Source organism: Pinus tabuliformis, chromosome 6, assembly GCF_031772625.1.
Source record: "Pinus tabuliformis cultivar Carrire ecotype Pingquan chromosome 6, CPIR1, whole genome shotgun sequence".
Classification (NCBI taxonomy): Eukaryota; Viridiplantae; Streptophyta; class Pinopsida; order Pinales; family Pinaceae; genus Pinus; species Pinus tabuliformis.
The window spans coordinates 662649652-662669265 of record NC_142292.1 but is presented as its reverse complement, the minus strand read 5'-3'; the positions used below and the strand labels follow the sequence as shown (position 1 = coordinate 662669265).

Here is a 19614-nt window from a genome sequence, read left to right as displayed (position 1 = left end):
TGTGGTTTTCGGGCATTTATAGGCAAGTTGGTGAGTATTACTCAGGTTGATTTAGTTTGACTCGGCTCAAATCAAGTTTGTCTCAGGAGTAATAGTGAGTCAAACTCATTTGGCACAAGGATGAATCGCCGCCCCTAGTAATTTTAACTGATTTTCCTTGTGATTCTTGTCAAACTTGTTAGTATCACAGTTAAACTTGTAAGTATTTCAGTTTGTTTCCGTCTGGTAGACCGTAGTAGGGGCTAGGTCAGTGAAAATGGGGTGCTGTTAATGCCTTCAATAGTGTAGAATTTTCACGAAAATTCTGCAATTGCTATGATGAATAATCTGAAACAACTTCGATTCACCAAGACACATAATTTCTCTACTTTAAATTTGCAGTGGAGTAGAACCAGAAATAAAAACACAGTCACACAAAATTAAACACACTTATTTTTTTCTTGGGAAACCCAATTGGGAAAACCCTCTACTTGTTGTAGAATTTTATTGAGAGAATTTGAGCAATTGATCTCTTACAAGGAAATACAGTTTCACTAGAAAACACTCTTGTTCTCCCTGCTTAGACTAAGCTTGAAACATCCTGCACATAACCCTGATCCAGCTCCTCTTTCCTTGTGCTGTTTCTCCCCATTTCCTAGCTCTGGAAATCTCCTATTTCCTACAGCAGAATAGGTTCCTATATTTTAGAAATTTACTCCTAAATCCTGGCGCAAACCAGCAAGGAAATTCTGTCCTCTAATCTGTATACGGGCTCCTCCTTAATACACTCTCCTAGCAACAAGCTCTCTCACACACACAACCTTGTGCATACAAGAATGATCCAAGCTGTGCCTTTGTCCTCCTCTTATGTGTGAAAATTTCTAGAATAGAAATCCTACTGTAGTAATTAATATGATTTCTTTTACTTATTCATAAATAAGTTATATACTGTATTCTTACGGAAAATATCGAAACATATTCTACTGCAGCCTTCACAATTAAAACATAGCAGAAAGTAAATGTAAGTAAAATGCTGGCGCATATACAAACACAATGATAGTTATTTTTGGACAATTGTCCCCAGAAAAACCCAATGCAGGAAAACCGGTGCAGCAGATGAGGGTTTTATTATTCTTCAACAAAAATCAACATGTGCAAATTACACCTAGCAGTATAGAACAAGGCTTTTTGAGAAATATTTACAGATGTTCCTGAACAAGTATCTGACTTGAGAGAGAGGTTCCTCCACCCTCTGCGTCTCTTTGGCTTGCCCAACATCACTTTCTCTGGCCTTTGGACTAGCCTGCGCAATGCCTGCATCACTCAAGCCAGCACTGCCTCTCTCAGCGTCAATCTGTCCAACGCTGCCCCTTTTACTGCTCTGCCTCTTCGTCCCTGTCTCCCTGACTGATGCTGAACCCTCTATGTCTCTCCTCCACCCGCAACTCTCCCTCTGAATAGATTTTCTCTTGCCAAGCTTCGACCAGTGAGAAAATCGATTTTACTTGGGCTACTGAGTATCTGCCTGGTGTGTTTTCCAAATGACTCTCAAGCCTCTTCTTATATCTTCCTTTTGGGCAACCAACGACCTAGATTAGATCATAATCAAAGGCTCGTATCGTTTTGGCTTGATCCGTGGCTTTTTCTAGAAGTTTCACCCCTGATTAGATTAATATCCATTAATATTTTAATTTTCCTAAGTTTAGACTTAGGAACCCCATTAAAAATATTATTTATTTTAATAAAATCATTTATGGGTGGAATTTCCCAAAACGCTTTCTGGGTTTTTTGGAATATATGTGCTCAGCGTCCCTGCAAAATTTGAGGCCTAGAGCACATCTGATGCTACCCCAAATCAACACTCCCTCTTAGCGAGGAATGTGCTTTAGCAATACTCTGCTACTGCATACTGCTATGACTCTGAAACATCGTCCTCTGCATTGTTGATATATGACATGCTGTCCACCAACTATTGCGCTGTTGTTGCAACTGTACTGCTGCCTTTGACACTGCCATTGCCAATGCTACATCTGTACTATAGCTCCCTCTGAATTGCTGCATTTGTGTTGCTGTTGGCACTGCCACTGCCAACTGTCCCTGCACTGCAACCTGCTGTTGCTACTGAAATGGATTTTCAACCATACCCAACTGCTCTTTGAACTGAGTAAACTTGGCTCTTTCGAGAGCCTTTGTAAGTATATCGGCCGCTTGCTCTCCTGTGGGAACAAACTGTCGCTGTACTGCCCCATGTTGAATACAGTCTCTGATAAAGTGACAACGGATATCTATATGTTTTGACTGATCATGAAATACTGGATTCTCAGAGAGTTTGATGCAACTCTGATTATCACAGTAAACCTTGGTCGCCTCCATCCTTTTTCTGAATAGGCTCACAAGCAATTTTCTAAGCCATATGGCTTCGCACGTAGTTGTGCTGGCTACCATATATTCTGCTTTTGCTGAACTTAGTGCTACCGATTTCTGCTTCCTACTGCACCAAGATATCATCCCTGATCCAACACTGAAGTAGTACCCTGAGGTACTTTTTCAGTTTACTGAATTACCTGCCCAATTTGCATCGATGAACCCATTCAAGTTGATATCCTCCCCTCTAGAGTACTTCAACCCATATCTGACTGTTCCATGTACATACCTAAGTATGTATCTTGTTGTTGCCCAATGCACCCTTTTTGGTTCCACCATGAATCGACTAAGAGTGTGGACAACAAAACAAATGTCTGGCCTAATGTTGACCAAATACATAAGCGACACAATGAGCTGTTTGTACAAGGTGGGATCTACTTCTTTATCCTCTGATGCATCTATTTTCTTCCAGTTGGTGATCATGGGAGTAGCCATGGGTCGGCAATTTTGCATTTTGAATCTCTTCAGAATCTCTGTAGCATACCTTCCTTGTCCAAGGAAGATCTCCCCATTCTTCTGCCAAACTTCCAACCCTAGAAAATAATGCATCAATCCCAAGTCCTTCATGTCGAATTCGACTTCAAGATTCTTCTTGCAGTCCTGGATGAGCCTAGATGATCCAGTTAGGAACAGGTCATCTACATATAGTACTAGAATAAGTGGCTCATTCTCTACTAGTAAATAGTAGAGATTGGGATCAACATCACTCTTGAAAAATCCCAACTGCTACAAGTAACTATCAATTCGACCATACCATGCTCTAGGTGCCTGCTTGAGCCCGTACAGGGCTTTCTTTAACCTGCAAACATGAGACTTCTTCTCATGAGTTTCGAAGCCTTCGGGTTGTTCTATATACACCTCTTCTTCTATCACTCCATTCAAGAATGTTGTCTTGACATCCATCTGGTGAATCTCCCATCCCATTTGAGCTGCTAGGGATATAACAAATTTGATAGAGGTGTAACGAGCAACTGGGGCGAAGGTCTCTTCATAGTCTATCCCTTCTTTCTGAGCATACCCCTTTGCTACGAACCTTGCCTTGTACTTCTCTATGCTGCCGTTTGCAACATACTTGATCTTGTAGATCCATCGTGATCCTACAACTGATCTATTTTCTGGTCTAGGTACTACTTCCCAGACATCATTCGTCATGATGGAGTTGTACTCTTCCACCATGGCATCCACCCATACTTGGTGTTGAACAACTTCCTAAAAACTAGAGGGTTCTCCAACCTTAGCTACCAATGCTTGGTGTCTATCTGGTTGTCTATATTGTCTCTTCTCAGCTCTAGGAGCTCCAACAAAATCCTCTGTGTCCCTTAGTTGCTGCCGCACTTCTTTGCTCGTTCCACCACTGGGGGTGGGAGGCCCAACCAACTCTTCCTCTTGATCCTGTGTCCGTTGAGAAGCATCTGCATTTCCTCCCTCTGAGGAAATATTGGTATTGGTCATTGTACTCGACCTAGGTGTATGCTCTCTTGTCTGTCCTTCTTGCTGAATCTTCTGTTGCGCTATCCCTTCTACCACTGATAAATTTCGATTGGAAAAGACTTGCCTCTTTGTCGGCTCACTCAGAGAGAGTTTTCCCACAAAATCCAATCTCTTTGGTTTGAACTGCGCAATCCTCTAGGAGATTCGAATTTCTGCCCTTGCAGGAATTTCAAACTCCCTTTTTTTCTCAGCGTTGGATCCTCTGGCTTCTCTCTTCTACTTCCTTGTAGCTCCGATACCACGTGAAAATTTCTAAAATAGAAATCCTATTGTAGTGATTAATAAAATTTCTTCTACTTATTCAAAAATAAGTTATCTACTGTATTCTTATGGCAAATATCGAAACATATTCTACTGCAACCTTCATAATTAAAACATTGTACAAAGTAAAATGTAAAATGCTGGCACATATACAAACACAATGACACAGTTATTTTTGGACAATTGTCCCCGGAAAAACCCAATGCGGGAAAACTGATGTAGCAGATGAGGGTTTTATTATTCTTCAGCAAAAATCAACATGTACAAATTACACCTAGCAGTATAGAACAAGGCCTTTTGAGAATTTTTTACAGACGTTCATGAACAAATATTTGACTCGAGAGAGAGGTTCCTCCACCCTTTGCGTCTCTTTGGCTTGCCCAACATCACTTTCTATGGCTTCTGGACTGGCTTGTGCAATGCCTGCGTCACTCAAGCCAGCGCTGCCTCTCCCAACGTCAATCTGTCCAACGTTGTCCCTTCTATTGCTTTGCGTCTTCGTCCCTATCTCCCTGACTGATGCTGAACCTCTCTGTCTCTCCTCCACCTGCAACTCTCCCTCCGAATCGATTTTCTCTTGCTAAACTTCGACGAGTGAGAAAATCGATTTTACTTGGGCTACCGAGTATCTTCCTGGTGTGTTTTCCAAATGACCCTCAAGCCTCTTCTTATATCTTCCTGTTGGCAACCAACGTCCTAGATTAAATCATAATCAAATGCTCAGATCGTTTTGGCTTGATTCATGGCTTTTTCTAGAAGTTTCACTCCTAATTAGATTAATACCCATTAATATTTTAATTTTCCTAAGTTTAGACTTAGGAACCCCATTAAAAATATTCATTAGTTTAACAAAATCACTTCTGGGTGGAATTTTCCAAAACGCTTTCTATGTTCTTTGGAATACATGTGCTCAAGCCTCCCTGCAAAATTTGTGGCTTAGAGCACATCCGATACTACCCCAAATCAACATTATGCAATTTGATCATGCTATAATTGACAAATACAATTGAACCACAAGTTGAGTTTGACTTGTTAACTAAGTCAACTCCTAGCTCAACATGTCCTTGCTCATCAACTCGTCTTCTTCTAAATATGAACTCGCTCTTGGATAGCCACATAACTGAGCCTCCATATCTGTGCATGAACAAACTAACTCGTCCACTTCATGAACTCGTACTTGATAAAAGGAAAACAAATCAAAGTCTTTGTTGACTAAGGCACAAGTCAAGAAGACCTTTGCTTACTATTATTTTCAACAACTAGGAGTCAAGTCTCTCTAGTGATATGCTTGTGCTTGTCATGTGATAATTGTAAACTAGTAGTTGGTATCTGGTGCAAGTCCTAAGCAATTTGGTTGTATAGATAGCCCCCATTCGTGGCCTCATAGTTGAAGGATGACTTCTGTAGTGTGGTGATTTGCCTTTTTGTCATTGAAGATCTCAAGTAGGACAATTGCCACTTCCTCTGTTGACTAGAGGTATCTAGACAAAAAATTGAAGTCGAAGGATCCAACTGCACATTGTGTAGTTCAAGTGCCTCCCCATCATTATTGAGTTACAAAATGCCAATGAGAATCTAAAAATCATTTTGTTTATGGTTTATTTCTTAATATCAAAGAGACATTATATTTCTTCCTTATTAAATCCCTAGAATGTGAGTTTTAGCTTGGTTTGACGGTTGACGCTAAATTTCACAAAGGTTCTCCCAAGCCCACTCAACAAAGCACAAAACCCTTTCAAAAAAATGATTCTTCTTCTTTTCCCTTTTCTACAATCAATAGTAGTGGCTATCAAATCTTCTCTTCTACTTGCCATGGGAAATAGAAATACCACCTATTCCATAGTAAGTCTAGCACACTAATGAGGATGTCGATCCTTGTAGCCTAAAAAGGAAAAGACCCTCGATGACAAATAACAACAAGAGATAGGTTAATTAGATCTTGATATGTGTTATTGCAAAATCTAGCAAGTCTCGTGCAAAGCCCCACTAGGCAATCTAGATCTTACGACAACAAGAGATTGCCGCAACCATCACCTTAGTGGCTACTCTCCAACTATTTAGTGGTGGAATTTATCCCCACAAGGGAGGCTTCCCTACAAAGGATCACTAGAAAGGGTATTCAATTACAAAGGGCTCAATGGTGATGCAAGGCCTAATTGATTGAAGAAAAGGTCTCGACAGAGCCTTGAAAGGCCGAGATAAGAGTTGCCTAAAATTCAAGCACATTTCCCTAAGACATTTATAACTTAGAAGATAGCTATTATAAGTTAGGGTTTGTAAGATATGTAGATTTAGGGCATGTTACCACAAAATCAAGAAGGCCTAGTGATAAACCTCACTAGGCAAACCCATACCTCATGGCAACAAGGGATCGACTAACATTGTCACCTCAATAGCCTTTCTCCAAGTATTTTTTGGTATTTGAATGGCAAGGGAGGCTTCCCTATATAGATCACCTTAGGTTATTCAATAATAATGGTTCATGGATGGATTAGTTGTAATGACTGGGATAGGGTATTGGCGGAGCTTGGAAGGCTAAGATAGTATTTACTAAAGTACAAGCACTTTGCCCCTAGACCACTTAAGCAAATCATAGGGTTGTTATAACTTGTACGTTAGTGTTTGATAGATTTTCAATGTAGGGCACACATTTACATATAACAACTGAAAGAAAATATTACAATGATAAATCAATAAAAGATCAAGACTACCAAACATATATGGAAGGCTTAAGGTTTACAATTGATTTTTTATGGTTGAAACAAGCATAAAACATTACATTGATGGCGTTAACTCTAGGAATATAGTTTTAATATGCAATGAATGCTAGATTTTGATTTTTGAGAACTATCTAATTCAATTTGTACTTAAAGGGCAATAAGACATCAAAGAAAATTGCCTTGTAACAATATTTCAAAGAAAGCCCTAGCTCCGTTTCTAGATATCTTGAATTTAAGAGAGAAGAGAGAGGAAAAAAGTAAAAGTAGAAGGTTTGATCACCACCACCAAGATTAGTGCCTTGATCTACATGGGCAATGGATTCATCTAGGGAAAATTCAAAGAGGGTGAGAGGGCTAAAAAATCTTATTACAAACCTTAGTGGCTTCCTTATTAGGGAGATTTTAAAGTTAAGGGATGTAGAACTCAGAGTTCTCCTAAAGGATTTAAGGAAAACAATTTTGCATGGCATAGAGGATCAATATTTCTAGATAAATTTAGCAATTTTAACCATAATACATGTAGAAACCCTAATTTACACATTTTAAAATGCAAAATAGAGAATATATGCAATAAACTTACAAAATTTACAGAAGAATCTCTTCAATCAATCCTGAGGAACCAACTTCAAGCAAAAATTCACCTCCAAGAGCAATTCGCCCCATAAAACTACATTTTGTCCATGTAGAAAAGAGGCAAAAGCAAATGTGCACGTCCAAAAGAGAGAGAAGTATGATGATCCAAAATGAATAAGGCTTCCCTTTATTTATATGAGGACAACCAAGCCTTATTTCATTAATTTTACAAGAAAAACCCCTAAAAATGTTTACTTGAATGTTCAACTAGGTCAAAGGTCCTTAAATAGCTCTAAAACATTGTATAATGCCAAAAATAGTCGACAAGTGTGGGAGAAAATGGTCTCCACTATGATTTAATCCTCCAAAATAGACAATAAGCTAAGAAACCAGATTCGCTCAAAACCCCGGCCGTGTCCCGAATCTAACGAATTAGACACAATTTGATGGGACACGTCCTCTGATCGTGTCCCAACGTGTCCGACTTGTGGGATTCGATGGGACTTGTGTTCCTCGGTCGTGTCCCAACATATCTTGATTTCAGGACATGAATTCCGATTTTGGGACACGAATCCCTTGGAAAGCGTGTTGCGTGGCCCACTTTTGGCTCATTTCTCCCTCATTGTTTTGTGTCTCTCTTGCTGTGGGTGTGTGGGAGCGACTAGCAAAGGGTTTGGGAGCATTTTGGAGGCGATTCAAGCAACAGGTAAGTGCATTTTGCTTCTATTTTTTTGCATTTTTATTACAACAGTTTGCATGTGCATTTTTTTACAAGTTTGTGCATTTTTTCTTTATTTTTTTACAACATTCATGGCTCAATCAAGGGCAGTAGGGAGGGGGCAAAGGAAGGGGAAGAATGTCCCCATTGGTGATGTCCCCCTGTTCCAATTTCATCAGGGTTTGTAAGTGTTACCTCTATTGGAAGTGGGGCTGCAACAACAACTTCAAATGTTGGGGGAAGAATTAATTTAGAAAGACAACAGGCTCAAGAAAACAAATATCCCTTGTGGAAGTATGTCACAAGAGAGTAAGGGCCAGGCAAACAAGTTGAACGGAGGAGGCAATGTTGCTTGGAAATGCAACTATTGCAACAATCATTTCATGAGCACTTATTACCATGTGAAAGCTCATTTGTTGGCACCAAGTTGTGGAATTGCAACATGTACAATGGTGTATGTGCACACCAACCTTTGTCTTATTTACACGCAGATGGATGAGTGGTTGAAGGGAAAGACAAAGATGTGGGATGTCTTTCCTGAAGATATGGGTTTGGACAACATTGTTGAGTTGGCATTGGCGAACTTGGATCTTAATGAGCCAATGCTAGAGCTTGTCACTTTTGATGATGGTGATACCGTTGAGGGGTCATCCTCCACATCAGTAGATGCAAAGATGACATTGGATACAGAGGAGGAAAATGCAGCAGAGGAGAGCAGTGGTGACCATAATGATGACAATGATGTTGTTTTGATGATGATGATTGATGACTCATGAGCTATCTACTGCCTTGACGCTTGTAGTTGGTTTGTATTTGCTCTTTCTATTTTCCATTGGCATTGCTACTACTATGTAACACATTTTGATTTTGATGACTAAATGAGAAAATTGCATTTTGACGTTTCTTATCTTTCTCCTATTGAATAATTGATGAATCTGTCACAATTGTATTTGTATGCATAAAGTTACTTTGTAAAACTTACAAATTTGAAATTTACAATGTAGAATCTAGATCTATGTTTGAATTTGTTTCATGAATGAGAATTTGTGTAAGAAATATCTAATTTTTAATATATATATATATATATATATATATAAATTAAAATAATATATAATGTGTCCTATCGTGTCATGTTCCAGGGGGTCAACATGCCTGTGTCAGACACTCGAATCTTCTTGTCTTGCGTGTCACATTGGACAAGGCATCTGCCATATTTTCAAGTCTAAAAGTCATGGAGGGCATTTTTTCCCCTTCTTCTTCTTTCTTTTTTTCTATGCAATTTTCATACCCTTGGGGGAAATGTAAAAAATATCACTAGCTTGATGAATTTATGTAAAAATCTTAGCCCCTTGGGACTTGGTTACTAAGGAAGTTTCTCCAAAGTGTTTTTTTCACTTAAATAATTATTTTTTCTTTTTAGCGACAAATAATTAATTGAGTTTTTTCACTCACATCATCCAAAGCTGTAGTACTTCTTAATAACTAGGCCTTGACGGTGTTTTTTAAGTCTAGAGTCGATGTATATTACCATGCTAGGGATTGTCTTGAGTTTTGTGGAATTACATTAGGTTTTTATATGATTTTTTAATAATTAAAAATTTCCCATAAAATGAGAATTTTTAATTAAAATTTATGTAACAAATTAAAAAGTGGTACTAAGAAATTTTGTATGGCATGTAGGTATTCGATTTTCATCCTTGAGTACCAAGATTACCTTAGTACTCACTTTTGGGTGGAAACTGTTGATTTTTCCTCGTGCATATCACTTTTACTCAAAATGTCAGGAAAAAGACACAACAATTATGATATTAAATGAAAGGAAACATGTCGTAAACATGTCTCTCCTTGTCTTTAGTCAAACTGAGGGTCTCAATCACCAAAGAGGAGTTGAGTTAGCACTCGAATGAATTAAGTGATGAGTCATGTTGACCACTGGAGTCACACCTGATGATTATATGAAGATTCCATGCCCAAGGATGTACCAAAGGACACTTGTACCATCAGATATCATCAGATCACCGGAGTTTTTAAACTCCACTTCTATTTCTCATAAGTTTCTCTTGTACCCAGATTCCACACTCTGCGGGAATTGTAATAAGTGATGCTAGTAATAATGAGTTTTGAGTCTGTAATAGGCCTAGGTAGCTTGGGACCTTGCCAACAAGTGAGTATTACTCTAGGAGGTTTTTTTTTTACTTGGTTAATTATCATCTTCCTACCAAGACTTAATAATTAATCGAGTTTTTTCTTCCAAATTGACCCCAAAGCTAGAGTATAGCTTGATGGTGAGGCCTTGTGCGAGTCCTAGTGTTTAGAGTCGATGTATATTACCATATTAAATGACACAATTTTTTTTGTGGAATTTGGTTAGGTCTAGGAAGCCATTTTTTAATTTTTTAGATTCCTCGGAGGTCAAAAATCGCAATAAAAATTGTACATGTAATGTAATAAGTGTTGTCTACAGAAGTTGTATGGGGTATGGGTAATAAAAATTACACCTCTCACCTTCAACTTTCTACTATAACACACTTTGAGGGGTTAGTAATGTGTTATGGACCCTCAAAACCCACATTTCCTAAGCTTAGTGGAAATTGTGGCATTTAATTAGGCTAGAATTAAATAAAATAGGGAGAAATAAATTATTTCATGTGACAGAATGACGTAGAAATGACTTGGAAACTATCGTAAGTCAAAGAGTTGAGTCAAAGGACATGTGGAGGATAACTGAGCACACTGCATTATAAATACACCATTATTTCATAAAATCGAATTTCCCAGAGATAAAGCAACGGTTGCACATGTGGAAAATCAAATTTATTAGAGGAGCTCATGCACTAGAGGAATATTCTATGGAATATTTGGATGAAGATTATGTGGGGCCTCATCTCACAGTTACCTTGGGTGCTTCTACTCTTAGCACTTCACTTGGAGGATTACGAGTTTCCCTTGGAGGAGATCAAGCAGTTCCTATGAGTCTACGCTGAGCTTTCTTTGAGATCATCATCTGAGGTTGTCAGCACTTAGCTTGAGTTTGGATTTGGTGGACTGGAGTTGTCTCATCGCTTGGATTCACTCATGGATGAGTTTACTATGCCATATATGGAATTCAATTTCCCTTGAGGTGCACATATGGAATTCGATTTTGCTCTGGTGTCTCTATTTTCTCCACATCGAACTTGACTTATCATTCCTCGGGATTTGCTCCAAGTCCAATTCTCATATGCATTCTTCTTTGGGATTTGCTCCCAACTCTCTATATAATGAGGCTATGGGCTCTCATATTGTATCGTGTTATGAGCTATTGGGCTTGAGGAAATTTTGCCATTTTGTACTTGCATACTTTCTAATCAATGAATGAATTGAATTAAATTACAATGAGCAATGAAGCTCAATAAATAATACAAATGTATTTACAGAAACAACAAGTTTCTACTAAGAAATAGAAACAACAAGTTTCTAATAAGAAACTGCTAATAAGATCACAGACGATCTTATCTACATAAATGAGCATTAAACACTAAAATAACATTATTCTAATACCCTCCCTTAATGCTCAATCTATTTACAACACCTATAGACCCTCTGAATTTTACAAACTTATCAGGACCAAGGGGCTTGGTGAAGATGTCTATTGGCTGCTCCGTGGTGGGAACATATAGCAACTGAATGGATCCATCTTCAACAAGTTGTCGAATGTAGTGACAATGGGTTTCCACATGCTTTGTTCGTTCATGGAAGACTGGATTCTTGGCGAGTTTGAGCACTCCCTGATTATCACAGAACAAGGGAGTAGGACCTGCCTGGGAAACATGCATATCTGTAAGCATACGTCGAAGCTAGATTGCCTCACAAGATGCCTTAACTGCTCCCTGTTACTCTGCTTCTGTCGAGGAGAGAGCCACTGCCTGCTGCTTCTTACTAGTCCATGTGACAACACTGGATCCCAAACTAAACACATACCCAATTGTAGATTTACGGTCATCAACCGAACCTGCCCAGTCAGAATCTGTGTAACCACTGAGTGTAGGATCTGAACTCCGAGTGTACAAAAGTCCATAATCAGGAGTGCCACTCACATAACGCAGCACACGCTTCGCTGCTATCCAATGATCAGCCTTAGGAGCTGTCATGAAGCGTGAAATGTAGCTCACTGCAAAACTGATATCAGGTCTAGTGGCAGTAAGGTAGATGAGGCTGCCCACTAATTGCCTGAATAAAGATTCATCCACAAGTGGTGAGGATGACTGAGCTAAAAGTTTGAGCCCTGGTTCCATAGGAGTCGTGGCAGGTTTGCAATCCTGCATTCTGAACTTGTCCACAAGACTTCTGGCATACTTGGACTAAGAGAGAAAGATGTTGTTCTCAGTTTGCCAGACTTCAACCCCCAAATAGTAATGAAGAAGTCCCAAATCTGTCATATCAAAAGTGCTGCACAAATCTTGTTTGATCCCATGGATCAAATGTGCTGAACTGCCAGTAATGATAAGGTCATCCACATAGACAACCACAAATAGAATATCATCACCAATATGTTTGATATACAAGTTTGCATCAGATGGACTCCACTGAAAGCCATGATCTGTTAGGTACTTATCAATTTTCATGTACCAAGCCTGAGGGGCTTGTTTCAAACCATAGAGTGCTTTGACTAATCTACAAACTTTTTGTTCTTGACTGGCAACCTTGAATCCTAGAGGCTGTGTCATGTAGACTTCTTCCTGTAAGTCACCATTCAGAAAAGCACTCTTTACATCCATCTGATGGACTTTCCAATTGAACTGAGCTGCTAAGGCAAGGATAGGTCGTATGGTACTCATCTTGGCTGTGGGAGCAAAGGTCTCCTCATAGTCTATGCCTTCCTTCTGTGAGAACCCTCGAGCAACAAAGCGAGCCTTATACTTGTCTAGGGTTTCGTCATCTTTGTATTTCACTTTATACACCCATTTGCAGCTAATGGGCTTCTTCCCTACAGGAAGATCAGAAAGGGTCCAAGTGTGATTCTTCTGAAGACTCTGGAATTCAGCTTCCATAGCCTGTTCCCACTCAGGTATACCCTTAGCCTTTGAATAGGTTTGAGGCTCAAAAACACTGTGTAGGTTAGCCATAAGAGCAAAATTTACTGTAGGCTGCTGTTTGCTCTTATTTCTGGAAGTTCTACCTTCAAGGAGCTCATTATCCCGGAGATCACCAATAGTTTTAGCCCACCATTTAGGTCGGAGAGTAGAAGAACCAATATCTGGAGTAGGTGGAGGAGGCTTAGGAACAATAGGAGCAACGAGAGGAGGATTATTTTCCGGAGGGAACTCAGGTAGTGCATCATCAAATACTGATGCTGCATCATCCCTCCCATCAGGTGGACCTAACGGAAGAACACTGTGACGCTGATCCTCAGAACACTGCTCAGAAGGAGGGGACTGAAAGAACCCTCTGTCTTCATCAAATACTACGTCCCGACTGATGATAAGACGATTAGTGTCTATATCTATTAGCCTATAGGCCTTGTGGTGATCACTGTACCTTGTCATCATGAGTTTCTAGCTTTTGGAATCCAACTTAGAGCGTTTAGTAGTTGGAATCCAAACATATGCAATCGAGCCAAACACATTGAGGTGACTGATCTTAGGCTTAGGGCCAGACCTAACCTCTTCTGGAGTCTTCCCCTTAACAGCCTGAGTAGGTGATTGGTTAAGAAGATAGACAGCAATAAACACTGCTTCAGCCCAAAATTTGTTCGGAACACTCCTGTGTTGTAACATGGAACGAGCCATTTCAACAATCGTATGGTTGCGACATTCGACAACACTGTTCTACTGAGGAGTGTAGGGTGTAGTTAACTGGCGTTTGATGCCATGGGTATCACAGAAGTTGGAGAAAGCAGAAGAACAAAATTCCCCCCCGTTATCTGCTCTAGGAGTTATGATATTACAGCCAGAATCTTTTTCAACTAAGGACTTAAACTTCTGAAAGATACTAAATACATCAGATTTATGTTTTAGAAAGTACACCCACATCTTTCTACTGAAATCATTTACAATAAGCAAAAAATATTTGCAACCAGTAACTGAAGATGTATTCATAGGACCACAAATATCAACATGAATTAACTGGAGTACCTTAGATGCATGCCAAGATTCTCCATCCTTGAATGAAGACCGATGTTGCTTGCCAGCTTGACAGGCGCCACACACTCCCAAATGCTGAGTCTGAATATCAGGTAACCCTGACACAAGTCCCTCCCGAGATAGCTGAGAGAGATACTGAATGTTTAAATGCCCATATCTCTGATGCCACAAAGTGCTGATGGGAGAAACACGAGATGCTAAAGCCACTTTTGGAGAATCACCAGTGTCAAGAAGCTTGTATAGGCCATGATCCTCTAGGCCAACAGCAACCGTAAGACGAGTTTCCTTGTCAATAATGGAGAACTTGTGCATACTAAACACCACATCGAATTGAGGAGAGTTCCTCATAATCTAGCTGACAGACAACATATTAAGTTCCATACAAGGAACATAGTACACATTCAAGAAGATGAGTGTGCGCCCATTAGACTGGATCTGAATTGTACCTCTGCCAACCACTGTGTACTCCTCACCACCGCTGAATACCACAGAATCACTGAAAGATGAGAAGTCAGTAAACCAGTCACGCTTGTGAGAGAAATGACGTGATGCACCAGAGTCAATGTACCAAGTAGAAGACGGGGCATGATATGAGGACCTTTTAGCCATAAAGGTGTAAAAGGCAGATTCCTTCTGCTCAGAATGTTCTGCAACATTCGCTATCTGATGAGACAGTGGTGGAGACAGAGGCGGAGGTGTTTGGGAATGCCCCACCAACGCCGAAGTCGAGGAAGATATCAAAGATCCGCCGAGGGAACTCGAACTCATGATTCCTTCAAGCGCCTGCCGAAGAGGTGATCCATCATAAGCTGCTGCCGAGGCTGATAGAGAATAGTTCTTCAGAGCAGAAGCAACATGCAGCGCCGTACTGCTTCTTGAATTGCTGCTGGGAGATGAAAGCCCTGGCAATAGGCAGAGTTGCTGCGGAGTATGAGCAAAGAAACAGACTCTGCGCTTACAGCTCCATCCATCTTTACAAGGTTGGGTCCGATATCGAGCAGGATGAAGCCAGCACTCGAAAACGCCATGAGCAAACTCGCAGGCATCCCCGCGGCGGCAGGTTCCTTTTCGGAAGTCCAAGCAAGCAGTTCCAGAATAATGAAAGCGTCGAGGATCGCGTCTTCTTGCCTTCTCACCAGGGTGAGCGAAGGGGCACTCAGTCCAGTCATGGCTCCGTCCTCTCATACAGCACCGGACCTTAAATTCATACATTCTGAATTCGTCGCAGGAATAAGCATCCACAGCAGGCAAAGACTCTTCATCTTCATTATTAGAAGGCAAATACTTCTGCAGGGCACAAAACACATCCTCCAGCCGAGGCGAACTAGAGCCCACAAATGCGTTATTAAGACGAATGCCTGGCATCTCGCCCCGCGCATCTTTCTGCACAAAAGCCGCGGCATCTCCATTGCTCTCATAGCCACAGCTCATGTCTAGAAAATCCGGAAAGCTCAGAGCACTTCTATCGTCTTCGAACCCGCGACTTGCTGCGAATCTTGAAGGCGAAGAATTCATGTAATCTGAAGAAGTCGGTGACGAAGAAGAATACTGAATCTCATTCAAATTCAACCCGCCACTGCGACCAGGGGACATGAAACAAACCGAATCGTCGCCATGGCTACCAGAAGAATGATCACTGAAAAACGACCAGGGCAATGGCCCCATGGAATACGCTGGTTGTTCTGCAAAAACGCTTGACATTTTTGCTAAATCAATCAACCAGACAGGCAACAACAGAGACCCGACAAACTCAGACACACAGACAGAGATCTCCCAATTCCAAATATAATCAATCCAAATCTATCAAACCCCCAATTTCTTCAACAATAATCTTTCCCCACCCTTGTCCCTTGAATTAACGACAGTAGAGAAACGACATATCACGGGATCAACTGTTGCTCATCGAAATCGTTTGTGATCACGTCCAATTAAAAAAAAAACTGCGGCTCAGAAATTGTGACGCCCAGTAATTTTTTTTTCAGACTCCTAAAGAGCAATTTCGAAATGAAGCACAGAATTTTTCAAACAATGAAGAATTATTTCGAAAAAAATACCCAAGCTCTGATACCATAATCAATGAATGAATTGAATTAAATTACAATGAGCAATGAAGCTCAATAAATAATACAAATGTATTTACAGAAACAACAAGTTTCTACTATGAAATAGAAACAAGAAGTTTCTAATAAGAAACTGCTAATAAGATCACAGATGATCTTATCTACATAAATGAGCATTAAACACTAAAATAGCATTATTCTAATACTTTCTTAATATAATCAAGACTTTGGGGCTATTTAGTTGATGTTCTTTTGGCGTTATGAGATGATGTCCTTTCATGCTACTGCTATTGTTTTTAATTTCTTTTACATATTGAATTAATATTAGTTTATACTTTCCATCTTGTGCGGATTGATGTGTGCAAACTATCTTGCACATATCATTGATTTAGAGTAGTATTTTAGGGATAAGCTTGCCAATTCAGTTTAGGAGGACTGCTTGGTTATCTTATTCATTATATTACTCCAATCCCTTGCAAACTAATACTTATTCAAGTGTGTAAGAAAAATCTTTTGTATTATGTGCAGTAATCCATCTGAAAGTGGGAGAAATATAAATTAGATCAACCCACTCCTAGATTCAAAACGATCTTAAGATTCAACTATTTTTTCCCTCCAAGTCTTCCATCCAACGAAGAGCAAGAGGGAGTTTTTTTACTTTGTAGTTACTTGATCATCTATTTAGATTTAAAATACTTCTTTGATTCTAGTTCTTTCAAAGTTATATCTGCTATTCAAGAGTCATTTCCAAAGCTAGGCAAGTATGGGGGTTCACTCCCATACTTGAGCTAGTATTTTGTACATTAAATTGTAGTTTAGTTTACGTTTCTTTTTTATAGTTTCACACTGATAATTGGTTTGGTTTTGCGGTCAATAGACTTGAGCATTGAGTAAGGAGGAGTTTGAGGAGAAGCATTGGGAAACTACTCACTTGTGTGCATGTAAGACCCCCTCACGCTATTCAAGGACTAATTTCTAGGGAGGCCGTAAGAATTTTTGGGAGAACTGCAAACTCATCTAGGCTGTGGGCCTTTTGAGCCTTGTAAATCTCTTTTAAAGAGTTTTTTCCATCCTCAAGTTTCTTCTTGTTATATTTTTGGGAGAGAGTCTACCTTTGTTAGATTCTTATCTTTTTAAAGATCTCTCTCATATTGTGGGCAATTCTCTTAGAGACATTTTTATACATTTCAAATGCTAGTAAAAGATAAAATTTTTGTTTGAGGGAACTTGGGATTTTTCCCATGACATCCCCCTTCCTCACTTAGATGAGGGATTCTTGTGGGTGGAATAATTTTTGCTTCTAGTTTTTCTTAGCTCGCTAGCACTTAATTTCATTTTGTGCATGCTTAAAATTAATACATTTCACTCTACATGCAACTTTTCCTAATCTTGTATTTAAAATAATTCTCACATGCATAAGCTTCAAACTTGTAAATTTGAGCAAACCGTATCTTATGTGTAAACACTTCATTCTTTGGCAAGTTTTAATTGTTTCATAATTTCTTCAAATACATGCTTTACTACTTGGTCAATTTATGCTATATGTCATGGAAACTATTGGAACACTATTATCTATTGGAAACAATTGTAGCTTAAATCAATCTATTCCATTTTACTTGCTTGTTTTCCATTTAATGGTGCAAACACATATGAACTCGTTTACATTCTAGTCTCTGAAGTTTTGCAGCTATCTTATTTCTTTTTGAAGCATTTGCATGTAACATTATTTTAATTGGGGAATTAACACAATTTGCATTTCATCTAGGTATTTTAGTATAGGAAGGCTTCAAGCCTCGTTAAAATTTTACCTCCAACATAAGTTGGTTGAAATAGACATTTTATGGACCCTCTACTCTATTGACTCCCCTCCGTGAGATCCATATTTTTGGGCAAGGGTGAGGCTTGGGGATTGAAGAGTTCAATTGCAATCTTGTAGTAGAGGTAGTTAATAAAATTAACCAAGAGCACTTTCCATCACATTTACTTTTTCGTCTCTTAATATTTTGAGCTGTTATAATGCAAATTTTATTTTCAAGAAACATTTCAAAACAAGTATTGTGATTCTTCAAATTGTTAATAATTGCTTTCATTTCATGCTCAAGTCTAATTCCATTTTGACATCTTGATTTAGCATTTAACATCTCTTATTTTACTTTTTTTTAAAGTAATTTTTCTAATTGTTGAGTTTTGGCAAGATATGTTTTGATTCATGAATGGATCTTATATTTTACAAAGATCTTGTGCTAACATCTTTTGTTTGCATTTCAGGGTTACTTTTCTTCATTATTAGAAGCTTTTTATTTTTATTTTGAGCAAATGTATCTTTTATTTTGTTGAGCAAACTCTCTATAAAGCATTGGTTTAATGGTTTCCTTATGTTAATGATTTTCATTGTTATTGCTCATGTCATATTTTGCTCATAAATCATTAAAATTAATCGGTTTTCACTATAACACTCTCCTAGAACCTCATATCACTTTTAACGTAACTTTTCATTAGGGACCACTCCCCTTAGCTAACCAAAGAGATAGCGTAGACGGAGAGAGTTAGGAACAGTGTGACAGCCCCTTCTCTGAGTTCCCTGCCACCAACCACACCTTGTGGGGTTGAAGGCTTTTCTCACTAACCTGTAGGTATGTGTAGGTGGCAGGAGTAACAAGTCACAAGCCAAGTCAAGAAGCTGAGTCAAGGTTGAGTTAGGGAGGTTGAATTGGCTCCCAGATGAGGCTCACGAGTTGGGCTAAGTTAAGTTAGATTCGAGTTGCACTAATGAGGTGCAAGTTGAGTCACAAATGAGTGGGAGTCAGTGCGAGTTCACTCCTCCTTCATGTCCACTCACTCACACTTGTAGGTGAGTTCACTCTACTTTGGAGCCTACACATGCCTTTTGGAGCCTATGCATGTGTCTAGGAGATACACATCCTCTCTTGAAACTCATACTCTCCCTTGGGGTTATCAATCCTCCTTGGGATTATCACCTTTTTCTTGGGATCTCCTCCCTCGTTTCTCATAAATCAAGGCTCTCGCGTCTTGTGCAAGCTAGTAAGGTGTGTGGAAGAGTTGGAACTCTTGGGGAACCTCTGCTGCTATTGTATTGCTCTATAATTTTTAATAAAAAAGGCTTTGGAAGCTACATGGTGTGTTGCTATTTGTGTGGTTGTTTGGATCTCAATTGACGTATAATTGTTGATATTGCATTACTTTGAAATTATTTGTTATAATAGGCGTTTGAAGGGGTGTTGTCACCCAATAGGAATAGTTGGTTA

At 39.3% G+C, this 19614-nt stretch overlaps 2 protein-coding genes across 6 annotated transcripts in view; one reads left to right on the top strand and one right to left on the bottom strand.

The window, feature by feature from the left end:
- The window catches only part of LOC149260348 (Aldolase-type TIM barrel family protein), a 321369-nt gene that overhangs the window by 162055 nt on the left and 139700 nt on the right, over positions 1 to 19614 (top strand). The gene's annotated exons all lie outside the window — the stretch shown is intronic.
- Positions 14640 to 16123, bottom strand: LOC149260349 (uncharacterized). The gene has a single exon (XM_089434056.1). It carries the CDS (start codon positions 15987 to 15989, stop codon positions 14640 to 14642), a length of 1350 nt encoding a protein of 449 aa, XP_089290182.1. The 5' UTR covers positions 15990 to 16123.

Bases quoted from the DNA above. Each gene is read 5' to 3' on its own strand.
- LOC149260349 (XM_089434056.1), bottom strand. From the start codon at position 15,989: ATGTCAAGCGTTTTTGCAGAACAACCAGCGTATTCCATGGGGCCATTG.